The sequence below is a fragment of the Scomber scombrus genome, chromosome 12 (assembly GCF_963691925.1).
Source record: "Scomber scombrus chromosome 12, fScoSco1.1, whole genome shotgun sequence".
In the NCBI taxonomy this organism is placed as follows: domain Eukaryota; kingdom Metazoa; phylum Chordata; class Actinopteri; order Scombriformes; family Scombridae; genus Scomber; species Scomber scombrus.
This window is the reverse complement of record NC_084981.1, coordinates 25,581,440-25,595,852: the sequence shown is the minus strand read 5'-3', so window position 1 is coordinate 25,595,852 and position 14,413 is coordinate 25,581,440. Positions and strand designations below refer to the sequence as shown.

At 39.1% G+C, this 14,413-nt stretch overlaps 1 protein-coding gene across 1 annotated transcript in view; it reads left to right on the top strand.

The window, feature by feature from the left end:
* Positions 1 to 11,527, top strand: part of LOC133991485 (protein kinase C epsilon type-like) — a 119,934-nt gene extending 108,407 nt beyond the window's left edge. Inside the window, exons 13-16 of the mRNA XM_062429914.1 lie at positions 1,559 to 1,697; positions 3,312 to 3,500; positions 10,541 to 10,687; positions 11,265 to 11,527. Of these exons, the coding sequence (XP_062285898.1) occupies positions 1,559 to 1,697; positions 3,312 to 3,500; positions 10,541 to 10,687; positions 11,265 to 11,411 (622 nt within the window). The 3' untranslated portion in view covers positions 11,412 to 11,527. The remainder of the gene's footprint in view (positions 1 to 1,558; positions 1,698 to 3,311; positions 3,501 to 10,540; positions 10,688 to 11,264) is intronic.
* The last annotated feature ends 2,886 nt before the right edge of the window (positions 11,528 to 14,413 follow it).

The following is a 14,413-nucleotide window of genomic DNA, read 5'->3' as shown; positions in this document are numbered from 1 at the left end:
ATGTTTTGTTACTAGAGACTGACCTAAACTTGAACCATTAAGTAAAGATTTTGCTCGAAGCCAACTGTCAAGCTTCACTGCACCTGACGTGTCTGTTTTTCCAAAAGACTCGAGGCACATTAGCATACCATTTGTGGTTTCACCTTTGCACGAGATCCCGATATATCCTGAAACAACCACAATCTGCATCATCTCAATGAAATACTGAATGTACAGTCAATGATAAACTGTAATGATTATATGCAGTAGAACAATTAAAAAATCGTCAAGTGGATTTTTTTTTCTAAATCTTCTGAAAACTGAAAACTGGCATGTGAAAGTCCATGGTTGCTGCTTTCTTTCCATTGTATGAACTAAATCTGACAAAAAGAGGGAATCATTGGTGCATGTTCATATATTTCAAAGCAGATCTGATACAGGAATAAATAGTAGGGGAAAAAATCTGGTAAAAATTTGGATTTTGAAAACACTGCTTGCAAAGAAAACATATTCAAGTTTTAACTCGAGTTCAGGTGACTCGACGAGTTTTACATTTACCCAAACTTGAACTTGTCTGAAAGGGAAATTACTCGGTTTATCGTGCCAAAATACACAAAGACAAAATTACTTTTTTTCTCTCCCTTGGTAGTGCAAAATCTCTTTTGCATGTCTTCCCATATTCTCTCACACAACTTCAAAATAGTGCAATCAATACCTCAACCTCTGCCAGAGAGGTAATGATGGGACAGAAAAGAACAAACCTTTCACCGGCAAGACACAACAGCTCTCACACAGGATTGTTCATCTTTTTTTTATTTTTGGATCTTTGCAAAAACAGAACAGTTGCATAAGCTCTTCACTTCAGAAACACTCACGCACCCCGTCTCCTCCCCGGCTTGTCAGGGCGGCTGTATTTATGAAAACACCTCGGGCTGAATGGCTGCAGTAGCTGCAAAAAGGAGATGTTGACATTTTTGTAGCGATCAACCATCAAGCCCAGAGCGGCTGCATTCATGACCAACCCTGTCATCTCTCAACACTGCTGCTCTTATCTCTAGGACTGCTCTCTCTCTCTCTCTCTCTCTCTCTCTCTCTCTCTCTCTCTCTCTCTCTCTCTCTCTCTCTCTCTCTTTCCCTTGTCCATGTTTTTCTCCCATTCAGCCCCAAACTTCTCTCTTTTACCTTTCCAATCATTCTGCTTTAATGCTTCTCCTTTTCTGAGATAAACGTGAGGAGGCACATTACATGACCTGCAGGCTTGTGAAAACCTTGTGCATCATGATTGTTGTAAATTCATTTTCTTGAGCCTGTTTTATGAAAAACATTCATCACACAAGAGCACATGAAATGTCTTTAAAATCATCTGAAACATTTAAATTGCATAACTATACAAGCTTTACAGATCTATGTCAAAGTATGAACCATCCCAAATTACCACAAAGCTTTTCTTTGTGATTTATTTGGGTGACGTTTTGCAATCTTTAATATCTTCTTGATAATGTAATATGCATGTAATTGCAATGTAGGTAGTCCTTGCAAATCCTTCCTTTCACTTATGTTATCTCCTCCTGCTCCGCAGAGACTTGAAGCTGGACAACATACTGTTGGATGCGGAGGGTCACTGTAAGCTGGCAGACTTTGGTATGTGCAAGGAGGGAATCCTCAACGGCGTTACTACCACTACCTTCTGTGGTACACCTGACTACATCGCGCCTGAGGTGAGCTTAACACACACACACACGCTAACAGCATCCAATGTTCATCCAAATATCAAATGTCAACGTACGCCTATTTGCAGACGATACCCTGCTGTAAATTTCACTGTGCAAATGCAATGGAAATATGTATCCTTTCTGTAATCAGGTCATCTCACTGTGATCAAGATCTCCTTTGCAAGGGAGACCTGAGTATAGCAGAAACGAGAAAAAGAAAACAAACATAGTCAGGCATAACAAAAGCTCACACAGCATCAGAAACAATCACAGAAACAGAAACACAAAGACACTAAAAAGACTTTAAAGTTTCAAATCAGATAGTGGGATGAGACATTCAAGTTTTAAAATCTATTGTTACTTATACCATCTATATATCTATGTATAATGTTTCCCAAGTTTGGTATTTACATGAGGGTTAACTAGAGTTTAACAGTCCTGGAGGTATTTATAAGATTAGACCGCTTCAATGCCAGCATCATTACTTATATAGTTAGGGAGAGATGTGAAATGAGATGATGGGTTTTTGAGAATGAAAGACATTTTCACTCTTGTTTTCTGAGTTAATGTGGAGGTATCTGAAGAGCATTAAAGGCAGATGGTAATCTAGATATGGCATGAGTTTAACCTTCGTGTCGTCCTCTCGGGTCAAATTGACCCCGCCTGTTTTGACTGTTTCTTCTTTCCTCCCTTCCTTCCTTCCGTCTGTCCTTCCTCCCTCCTTCTCTCTTTCTTTCCTTCCTCTCTCTTTCCTCCTTCCCTCCCTTCCTTCCTTCTTTCTTCCCTCCTTCCTTCTCTCTTTCTTTCCTCCCCCTACATTCCTCCCTTCCTTCTTTCCTCTGTCCTTCTTTCCTCCCTCCCTCCTACCTTCCTTCCTTCCTTCTTTCTTCCATCCTTCCTTCCTTCCTTTCCTTCCTCCGTCCTTCCTTCCTCCCTTCCTTCCTTCCTTCCATCTTTCCTTCCTTCCTTCCTTCCTTCCATCCTTCCATCTTTACTTCCTTCTTTCCTTTATCCCTTCCTTCCTTGACTCGAGGACAACAGGAGGGTTAAGAGGAGCCAAATACATATAAGACTGTGTCATCTGCATAAAAAATGATATTATAAGTTAGGTCAAGAGTGATAATATTGTATATGTAGAGCATAAATGTTAAAGAGCCTAGCACAGAACATTGTGGTATCCTCTTTTTTATCCCAAGGAAGGGTTTTTGGGACAGTTGTTAGACTATACGTGAAGATCGCCAGTGCACAAATAAGCATTAAAACCAGTTCTGTGCAAAAATATTCACACCAAGACAGTGTAGTTTGTTGAGTAATTCAGTGGTTTACAATATCAAAGGTCTTATAAAGATCAACAAAGAAAGCAGCAGCTGGTCTCAGATTTTAGTATATTTATTGGAAGTGCTCCATGTGCCTTATCTCAGAACTGTGCTTATGAATCAAAAACCAAAAGTACCAAAATGAATCCCTTAATAATACATCAGCTTGCTATAATCAATCTCACTAGCATACAGTAATGCATGCTCTGGATTTAGGTGGGATTTGTTACTCTTGTGCAATCATATCTTGCATTCTCCAGCCTTGTTACATGAGTGTCTTCATCCTTGTTTGTGTGTTTTTTAGATCCTCCAAGAGCTGGATTACGGCCCATCGGTGGACTGGTGGGCTCTGGGGGTGCTGATGTACGAGATGATGGCGGGCCAGCCACCCTTTGAAGCAGACAATGAAGACGACCTGTTTGAGTCCATCCTCCATGACGACGTTCTCTATCCCGTGTGGCTCAGCAAGGAGGCCGTGTCCATCCTCAAAGCGGTCAGTTAGTGGGGGGCTTGAAAGGAGGAGGAGGGGAGGGGAGGGGGTGTCTGAACGAGGTATTCTGAGACAGGAAACAGTCAAATAGAGCTGCAATGATTAGCCAACTATTTCAATACCCAATTAATAATTTTGAGTCATTTTTTAAGAAAGAAAAGGTCTATATGATTTGAATCCAGCTTATGTAGTCTTCTATTAACCCTTAAATACTGTTCAGGGTCTAATTTGACCCATTTTTTTTACATTTGAGAGAAGAAGAAAAAAACATTAAAAACTTTTCTTTTAGCCAGAAATATGACGACTTATCTTCATGTGATCCATAATACACAAAATATGGAAATATTTTACAACTTTCTAAAAAAAATTTAGTGCTGCTGATACACACAATTATGTATACAGGCTAATTATGGCCAAAATATGAACAGTATGTAAGGGTTAATAATAGGGCTGGGCGATATGGACAAAATCAAATATCACAATATTTTAGACCAAATACATTGATATCGATATTACATCAATATTATAGAGATGGCTGTTGATGCTTTAACAAAATATTTACACTATGACATGTTTGATAAATAATCATCAGTAATGTGGATATAATGACAAAGTGGGTAAAAGGTAAATAATAGAACAGCTAGAAACAGTCTGGTAAGTTCAGAAAAATACATATTTTACTGTAATGCAGCTTTAAAACCAGGTAAAGACGACTCTGATGATATATCGCGATATTACGATATCCAAAATGTAAGACGATATCTTGTCTCATATCACTGTATCGATATAATTTCAATATATTGCCCAGCCCTAGTTAATAGTTGACTCAATATCTTTGGCGTATGGATTGTTGGTCAGTACAAAAGAAGACATTTTGGGACGTCACCATTTTTATAAACTGAACAATTAATTAAGAAAACCATCAAATATTGAATCAATAATATAAATAATCATTAGTTAAAGCTCTACAGTTAAACTTGGGTACAGTTTATATCCAAGGGTCAAAACTCCAGTAACACTTATACTATAAAAAACAATTTTATTCATCGTAACTTTTTATTCACAATGAAGTTTGTTCTTTTGTGACCTTTTCATATTTTTTCCTCTTTCTAAAGGATGTTGTTATGCCAAATCTCAAATCTCTACTCTACAGTTTGCATGTAGTCAGAACAAAAACCGCCCCCCTCCAGACAAAAATCAAATACGTGTGATGATAACATCAGTGGTGACATTTCTGCACAGTTAGCGAGAAGGAATAGACTGAATACCTCTCTGATGTATGAAGGGACTATGAACTACTTCTAGTGCTGTCTTTACCTTTTACACAAAACTACATTATATATAAAGTGTTGGGACAATATTAATAATTGATTTTAAGGTTAAGTTGTGTTTGTTTCTCTTTGCATCTTTCCTTATTTTCTTTTTTTTTTTTTAAGTACTAAAGCTTCCTTATAGCACATCAATGCACTCACTTTTTCCAATTAGTTTGAACTCAACTGATTTACTTTAATGTACCATAAAGCCAATTAGCTGTGACTATCATAAGCATAGCGACATCCATCTGTCATGGTTCACAGATAACATCTTACTGTTCAGTCTAGTCTCTTTTATTTTGCTGCGTGGTATCATACATCTGCTTTATGTGTCTTAAGATTAAGTCAGCGAAGGTTACAGAGTTCACTCATTTGATGCCTTCACTGACTCATTTCTGTGTTAACCCTCCTGTTGTCCTTGAGTCAAGGAAGTAAGGGAGGAAGGAAGGAAGGAAGGAAGGAAGGAAGGAAGGAAGGAAGGAAAGGAGTCAGGGAGGAAGGATGGAAAGGAAAGAAGGAAGGAAAGGAAGGAAGGAAGGAAGGAAGGATGGAGGAAAGAAGGAAGGAAGGAAGGTAGAGGGGAGGAAAGAAAGAGAAGGAGGGAGGGAGGAAGGGAAGGAGGGAGGGAGGAAGGAAGGACAGAAGCAAGGAAGAAAGGGGGATGGGGGAAGGAAAGAAGGAAGGGAGGAAAGAGGAGAGGAAGGAAAGAAGGAGAGAAAGAGGAAGGGAGGAAAGACAGATGGAAGGAAGGAAGGAAGGAAGGGAGGAAAAAGGAACAGTCAAAACAGACGAGGTCAATTTGACCCGGGAGGACGACACAAAGGTTAAACTACCTGGTGAGTTATTGTTGTAAATTGTACCAGCTGCTTTCTTACAAAGTTGGCATACGGCTTCATCTTTAGTGGAAATTTAGTCATCACACCACTGGATAAGTCATGAGCCGTCCCACACAAGAATCAAACCCGGCATTTTTAAATACAGGCAACAGCGTTACAGCGATTCGTTTATCTTCTCTTGCTTTGTGTGTGACAGAAAGCCACAAACAGCAGCAAGTACACCATCGCCTCCATGTCCTCCATTGTTTATGTGTTTCTGTCGCAAAGGAAGTTCCTGGTACCAAACCGAGTCGAGCCGAGTAGTGCTAGAACTGTATAGTGGAAAAGTGCCATATGTTTGTTAACCTCTTCCACTAGAACCTCTAATTCCATGGGATCAAATTTCATTTTGCACTTGCGGCTTTCTGCGTGTCTAAACTCTCCATTAAGACACAAAACCCTCATTTAAATACTGCTGCCTGTACCTGTTGTCATATACACAGTTATTCTTAGTAGATCACCCGCAAAATGCACGCTAACCAAACGTGTAATATGTTGCACTAAACATGGTAATTTAAAATAGGCCCAAAGTTTTTAATTTCATAACACACTTTTTTTTTTGCAAAAACTGCACACACAACTCACTGCTTTACACTTAGTTTGCAATTTACTACAACATTTATGACCAACTGTTACACCTTGCACACACAAAAAAACAAAAGCCACAAGTGTTTTTCGTACCTGGTTCAGCCCCAACCTCGATACCAGACCTCGCCCCAGTTCTCCAACTTTCTGCATTCCTGGTACCAAACTGAGCCGAGTAGTGCTAGAACTGTATAGTGGAAAAGCGCCATTAGATGCTTTGGTGTCATCAGTATCCGATCTGCACCGCTTTGCTCAGTGCTTTCCTTCTCAATTTTTTATCTTGTAGCCTAGTTTACTGGTCAAAGAGCTGCGATAGGTCAAAGCTAATAACGAAGTACTTTAACATATAGAATAGAATATGTTTATTGTCATTAAACAACAAAATGTCAGTGCTTTTCCTTTCAGTGGCATAGAAAAGAACAAATAATAAAAATATCAATAAAAATGCAAGATAAAAAAGATATAAAGAAATAGCACAATCAACCATGACTCAAATGTAAAATAAATGAATAAATAAACAGGCAAATTAATAATAATAAATACATATATTGCACATTATATTGTATTGCTCAGATTTATTATTATGTCTGCACTTATAGACTATACAGTTTTATATTCAAACAGGTCATTACAGTTTGAATACTATTATTTTTTTGCCTACATTCAAATGAAAGTTTCTAATTAAGAAAAATAATATAGTCAGACTGGATTAATGAGTCCTTAAAGAGCAAAATAAGGATTCAGGATTCACTGTTAACTGTTGATGTCTTAGTTTCTGTAGCGTTTTGTGTGTCTGAGTGTGTCTCTTTTTTTCTTTTTTCTTTTTTTTTTTTGGCTCCATCTGTTTTTTTCTGTCACTGCAGTTTTGTGTTTGTTACTGTCACATGTGAGTGAATGCAGCTTTTTTTCCTGGTGTCATACGTTGATCCGTGTTTCCTGTTCTGCCACTGCAAGAACATTGGATAATTCCCCTCTGTGTTTGATTCCATGCGTGTGTATATTTGTGTGTGTGTGTGTGTGCGTCTGTGCATGTGTGTGTGTGTGTGCGTGTCTAATGCCACTTGTCCGTCCATTTATTTGTCCATCCAGTTTTTCCATCACAAGCCTTGCGTTTACCTTGGCTGTTGGTGCAGTTTGACTGCAAGGCCTTGTGGGAAAGTGTGTGTGTTTATGTTGGACAATGTCTTGGACTCTGACCGGTCACTTGACCGGGACTCTGAGCTCTGATTGGACACGTTGTCCCCACTGAAGGACTTCAGGTCACATGGCTGAGCAGCATGTTTCACCACTCGCCCAGTTATTTAAACATTTAAGAAGAAAAAGCCAAAGTGAACGAGCTGTTTCATTGTGACCACAGTTTCCATTTGGAAAGACAGTTTTCTACCAGTTTATATAACGTTAAAGAGTACTAAAAAAAGTCAAGTCAAGTTTGGTTTGTAGAGTTCACAGTAGATGTAAATGTCACAAATATCCAACTTGCCCGAGGGGGTTTTACAATCTGTATATTATCTATACTTTGAACGTAGATTCGGATAAAGAAAAACTTTCCAACCCCTAAAAAAAACCTTTAATGGTGAAAAAGTAGGAAGAGCAACAGAGTTGGGATCCTTCTTTCAGGATGGACATATATGCAGTAGATGTTGTGTACACAATAGACCAAAAAAGCAAATACAGTGTAGAAAAACAGGATAACAGATGATAGATTGATAACATATATGAAGACGATGATCATCAATCTATCTATATGAAGAGTGTATATTTCTGAGATTCATATAAGAAGATTTGAATGACGTCTTTATTCATCATATTAACCCTTACATACTGTTCATGTTCAGGCATTTCAAAGTATCACATCATAACTAAATATAATTTCGGTATCACTTATCAGCTGTAAAAAATTAACACTGGTGTCCAAAAGTAACTCTTGGATGTGTGTAGTTACATTTCTCTCTGTAACAGTGTGTGTATTTACAGTTCAGGCCAAAACAAGAATGACTGCTCTTTACTTTCATGATCGTGGCTGACGGTGTAGTTTGACTGCAAAGCATTGTGGGAAAGTACAAAATGTACATGTTAACAAACCTGATGCTGCTTTTAAAACTTTTTTTTAAGATATTTTTGAAATTGCTCATTTCCAACCTTTATTTATCACTGAGCCAAACACAAACAACAAAACACATAATCTTCTTAACTAACATCATCCTGATATTAACTTGAGGACTGTTATCATGTGAGTGAGGTTGCCAGGCAACCAGAGCTTTCGCCGGAGATGCTGCAAATAAGAAATTTGTCAAGAAATAGTTAGAAGGTAAGCTCCTTGTCCCTCTGGCTCTAGTTTCATAATGAACACACAGGTATCGTTCTTCTCATCTGACTCTCAACTAAAATGTGCAACCCACACGCACATACACACACACACAAGCATACACACACATACATACACAAACACACAATCTGCTGCTTTTCTGGAAAGTTTGAGGAAAGTGATGCTTCCTGACAAGTCAGCACGTTTTAAAAAGCTGCGATGTAAAAGCGTGTCGGCTCTCAGAGAAAACAACGGATCTGAGTGTTTTGATTCACGTCTTTCTTGTGTGTTTGTCCTTTATTTCCCTGAACCTTGATTTTTTTTTTTTCTTGTTGAACTCAACAAAAGTGACTTCCTAGGCAGCCTGTGGATGCTCGTCATTTGAACTATTTTTGGTTCTCTTAGTAATTGTGTGAAATTTTCTTTCCCTTGGTGTGAGCTTTCCACTGACCATAAACAGGTCAAATAAACACAAACCCAGAGTCTTCACGTCCTCCACGGATAACACTGATAAAACCAGCAGTGGAAGAAATAAAGTAATAGTAAAAGTGCCACAATCTAGAAAGAAAATACCCCAATGAAATTAAAAAGTCCTGAATTTAAAATGCAGTACATAGATATTAGCAGCAAAATGTATTTAAAGTATTAAAGTTGCAGAAAATCTGGCTTTGACGATATTAAAAATGTTTAATAAAGTACATTTTAATGCTGATGACGGAGCTTAAGCAGCATTGTATTCTTATCATTTGATCTTCAGGACTTTATAAGATTCACAAGATAAATCTGAGTGACTTTAAAGTGATATTTTATCTTATTTAACCTTCCTGTAAGTCCTCGAGTTAAGGAAGGAAGGGAGGAAGAAGGAAGGAAGGGAGGAAGGAAGTGAGGAAGAAGGAAGGAAGGGGAGAAGGAAGGAAGGGAGAAAGAAGGAAGGGAAGAAGGAAGGAAATGAAGGGAAGAAGGAAGGAAATGAGGGAGGGAGGAAGGAAGGAAGGAGGAAGGAAGGAAAGAAGGACAGAGGAAATAAGGAAATGGGGAAGGTAGGGGGGAGGAAAGAAAGAGGAAAGAAAGAGACGAGGGAGGGAGGAAAGGAAGGAAGGAAGAAAGGGGGATGGAAGAAGGAAAGAAGGTAGGGAGGAAAGAGAGGAAAGAGAGAAGGAGGGAGGAAGGAAGGAGGGAAGGAAGGAAGGGAGGAAAGGAGGGAGGAAGGAAAGAAGGAAAGAGGAAATAAGGAAATGGGGAAGGTAGGGGGGAGGAAAGAAAGAGGAAAGAAAGAGACGAGGGAGGGAGGAAAGGAAGGACAGAAGGAAGGAAGAAAGGCGGATGGAAGAAGGAAAGAAGGTAGGGAGGAAAGAGAGGAAAGAGAGAAGGAGGGAGGAAGGAAGGAAGGAGGGAAGGAAGGAAGGGAGGAAAGGAGGGAGGAAGGACAGACAGAAGGAAGGAAGTAAGGAAGGGAAGAAGGAGTCAAAACAGACGGGGTCAATTTGACCCGGGAGGACGACACAAAGGTTAATGTAAAACTTTAATCTGAAAATGAACTAAAGCTGATCAATAAATGCAGTGAAGTATAAAGTAGGAGAACATTTAAACACTCAAAGTGCTTCAAAATGTTTACTTAAGCACAATATTTGAGTAAATGTATTTATCTAACATCCACCTCTGATATATTTTAGCTGAACATGGTGACACTGAATTGCGTCTTCACAGAATCACAATCAGCAAGTCCAACAAAACTGATATTTACGTCATAACAATCTTCCTTTTCAATTATGAAGAGCTAAAAATACATTTTTGTTATTATGAAAGAAAACAACTAATCTCCTTTTATTCCTGTCTGTATTCATATCTCTCTCTCTCTCTCTCTCTCTCTCTCTCTCTCTCTCTCTCTCTCTCTCTCTCTCTCTCTCTCTCTCTCTCTCTCTCTCTCTCTCTCTCTCTCGCTCTACTTTTTCTGTCCGTTCTCAGTTCATGACGAAGAGTCCTAACAAGCGTCTGGGCTGCGTGTTGGCTCACGGTTTAGAGGAGGCCATCAAGCATCATTCGTTCTTCAGAGAGATCGACTGGACGCTGCTGGAGCAGAGAAGAGTCAGACCCCCGTTCAAACCGCGCATCGTGAGTCCACGCACACACACACGCACACACACACACACACACACACACACACACACACACACACACACACACACACACACACACTGAATGTAAAATGTAATAAAATGTGATAATGTCTGAAGTCTCCTCTAGCAGAATCTGATAAGAAAATCTTCTCGTGATGTTTTCACTGTTTCAAAACGACGTTTAATCTTCGTGTCGTCCTCCCGGGTCAAATTGACCCCGTCTGACCCCTTCCTTCCGTCTGTACTTTCTCCATCCCACTTTCTTCCCTCCTTCTTTACTTCCTTTCCTTCCTCCCTTCCTTCTTTCCTTCCTTCCTCCCTCCCTCCCTCATTTCCTTCCTTCTTCCCTTCCCTCCTTTACTTCCTTCTTCCTTCCTCCCTTCCTCCTTTCCTTCCTTATTCCTCCCTTCCTTTCTTCTTTCCTTCTTCTTCCCTTCCTCCCTCCGTTCCTTCATTCTTCCCTTCCTCCCTTCCTCCTTTCCTTCCTTCTTCCTCCCTTCCTTCCTTGACTCCAGGACAACAGGAGGGTTAAACTCTTAAATCATCTCTCTCGTTATCTCTTTTTCTTCCAGAAAACCAAAAGGGATGTGAATAACTTTGACCAGGACTTTACACGTGAAGAACCCGTCCTGACGCCGGTTGACGACAACATCATCAAGCAGATCAACCAAGATGAGTTCAAAGGATTTTCCTACTTTGGAGATGAGACTGTGGCCTAGACGTACACACACACACTTACACACACACACACACACACACACACACACACACACACACACACACACACACACACACACACACATACACATGTACAATTAACACACCATAAACCACCACACACACACACTCACACACACAGTATTTAAAGAAACAGTGATCTCCTCTTAAGAAACACGGCCTCTGGAACGAGACCTCCTGAACTTTTTTTTCCTGATTACGACCGCTCCAGGAATTATACTAGACCACCTGTATCTCTCTCTCTCTCTCTTTATGGTTTCTGTGCTCTTGTCGTTGTCTTGCCATTTGTGCATATCCCATCAAACTGTGTGCCGAAGCAGCATGCAAGTACTCGAGGTCTAATACTGTAAGAAATGACCTGACGCTCCCTCATTCTGGTCCGGATTTAGCGCGAGTGTGTGTGAAAGAAAGAGAGACAAAAGATAATGTGTGTATAAGAGTGCATGCATGCTTAGTTGCATACCTCTAGAAAGAATAAGACTGCCATTCTGTACATGATGTGCTGTATCCTGTGTCTATTATCTGTGTTTAAAGAATGTTTTTCTTCCCTAACAATGTATGTGAATGGAAAAAAAAAAAAATCATTGAACTAATGATTGTATTTAAAGAAGAAAAAAAAAAAGGTCTTGAAAAGTACTTAATACAATATGAAAAGTGATGTCAAAATGAGATGCAAGAAATCCAAACAAAAAAAAACAAAAATTCTGATGAAATCATGATGAAATTAGAGGTTTTGTCAGCGTTTTATTTGAAATATCAAGAGTCCAAACTGACCAATTTAGTTGAGCTTTTTTTTTTTTTTTTTTTTTCAGCTGTTCTTGCCTTGTCGTGGAGAGAAAAGGTTGCACAGTTTTTCCTTCTCTCTCCACTTTTTGAGCTTGTTAGCACTCCGGTGTTTCCCGTTCTTCATTAAAAACGAGGGTCGCCCCCAACCAAAGATTTTCCTTCGTCAACTAGAAGTCCGTAATTAAAGCCATGAGTCGACTAGTCAATGCACCTATATGATATTAACACAGAAGAAACTAATAATAATGAGCCTTTAAAAGTTAAATTTTACAAAGCGAGCCACATGTTAACTACAATGCTAACAGGAAAAGAGCTAACGTTAATGTTTCTGAATGAAAACAGTGACTGAGTTCCCTTTTTCAGTCCGGTTAGCCCCATTAAATTCTCATATATTTAAATTTAGGCAGTTTCCTGGCAGGAAAGTGCTGAAGCTGACCGATGCTTCCAGAGAAATTGCTGCATCTGTTATAACAGCAAACAGGGTGACTGACTGAGTGATTAAGTTAGACCTAACTTCCTGTTTCTATTGTTTTAACCCTCCTATTGTCTATAGGTCAATTTTGACTGAAAATGACAACAAATGACAAATTTCCTAAAGATAGGTGTAAAACCTTTGGTGATAAGTTGGGATGAAGTTCGGTAAAAAGGTGTAACACAGAATTGGGTCATAATTTAAACCTTTGTGATTCATAAAACAGTCAAACTACACCAGGTTAATTTATGTAAAGTAGTCAATGGGAAGACATTGACTAAATTAAAACCCCTTTAGTTTTTCTTACACAGTCAAGCCAGATACGAGGTTTTGACCTAATTTTGACAAGGTGCAGCTTAACTAATCAATAAAAGCAAAGTCGGCTGAGACTCTTCTCATCACATAAAGGTTAGTTCATTATTAGCGGGCAGCCCTATTAATTATAACAAATGGTACCTTCAAACCTTTACAGTATAGCTCACCATTGTTTCAGTGGGGCATGATTACAAGTATTAACAAGCGTGTTTTCCATCTGACTTGATACTTGACATTGACACAGTCGTCCATTGACACCAAATAACGAGCTGAAATCGAAAATGTCAAGGAGGGAGAGCCTTTTTTTTTTTTTTTTTTTTTTGCAGGATTCATTGTAGTTCAAGTTCTTGTTCTCAGTGCATCTTCTGGAGCAAAGTCAACTCCTTAAATCTTTATCCATGACACCCCTCGATCCTTGAAATGAAATGCTTTGTGTGTGTGTGCATGCATGTGTGTGTGTGTGTGTGTGTGTGTGCTCAGTTGCTGTATTGGACCTGCAGTCTATATAACATGACAAACCAAACCCCCAAACCCCCCCTAATAATGACTCCACATGAGAGCCGTGGATCATACACAGAGGTGAATGTGTGTTTTAAACTGAATGTATTTGCTCTGCGATGCGTGTGTGTGTGTATACATATACGTTGAGAGCCCATTTCATGTCGTCATCATGTTTTATTTCTTATATTTAAAGCGTCTTTTTACATTTTTGTCGTGTTTTTTTTTTTTTTTTACTGGATCGTTTGCTGACATGTTTTAAATCTTTGGATTTGATGTGACGCAGCGAGACTCACCTGCTCAGAAACTCTTGTATTACACTCCCTCCTCTTCTTCCTCCTCCACCTCTTCTTCCTCCTCTTCTCTGTACAACCTTGAGGTAAAATAAGCTTTAAATAAACACAAAAAAAAGGCTGAACTGAAGAAAAAAATCCAATCCATCTTTAAGAAAACAACCATGTGCAATACTCTGTCACTTCATTCATTTTCATCCTTCCTCTTTCTCTCCATTAACCTTCTCCACAGTCACATGTTCAGGTACACGGTCGACTATAATACATTTCATTTTAAAACACACAGAAGCCAAAATCACATCACACAACAGACATCTCCTCCAAAATCCATTCAGTTGACATTTCAGTCAGTCACATTTTCCTCTAACTTCCTCCGTATTACGTTCATAAGCAATTCTTCTTCCGTAGTTGAATATTTTGTGGCGATTATAATGTTGAGCGGAACATTTCGAGCCTTCTGCCGCAATCTGAAGTTCACTCCGTGCGTCATGTGAAGAGCTCGTCTAAATCACGTTAATTACAGGACGAGACAGGAAGTGTGTTTACAGTCATTTTTTAAAAAGTTGCTGAATTTGTGAGGTCCAGGTTTTAAGAAATAGGAAGAAATAAAAAAAAAAAT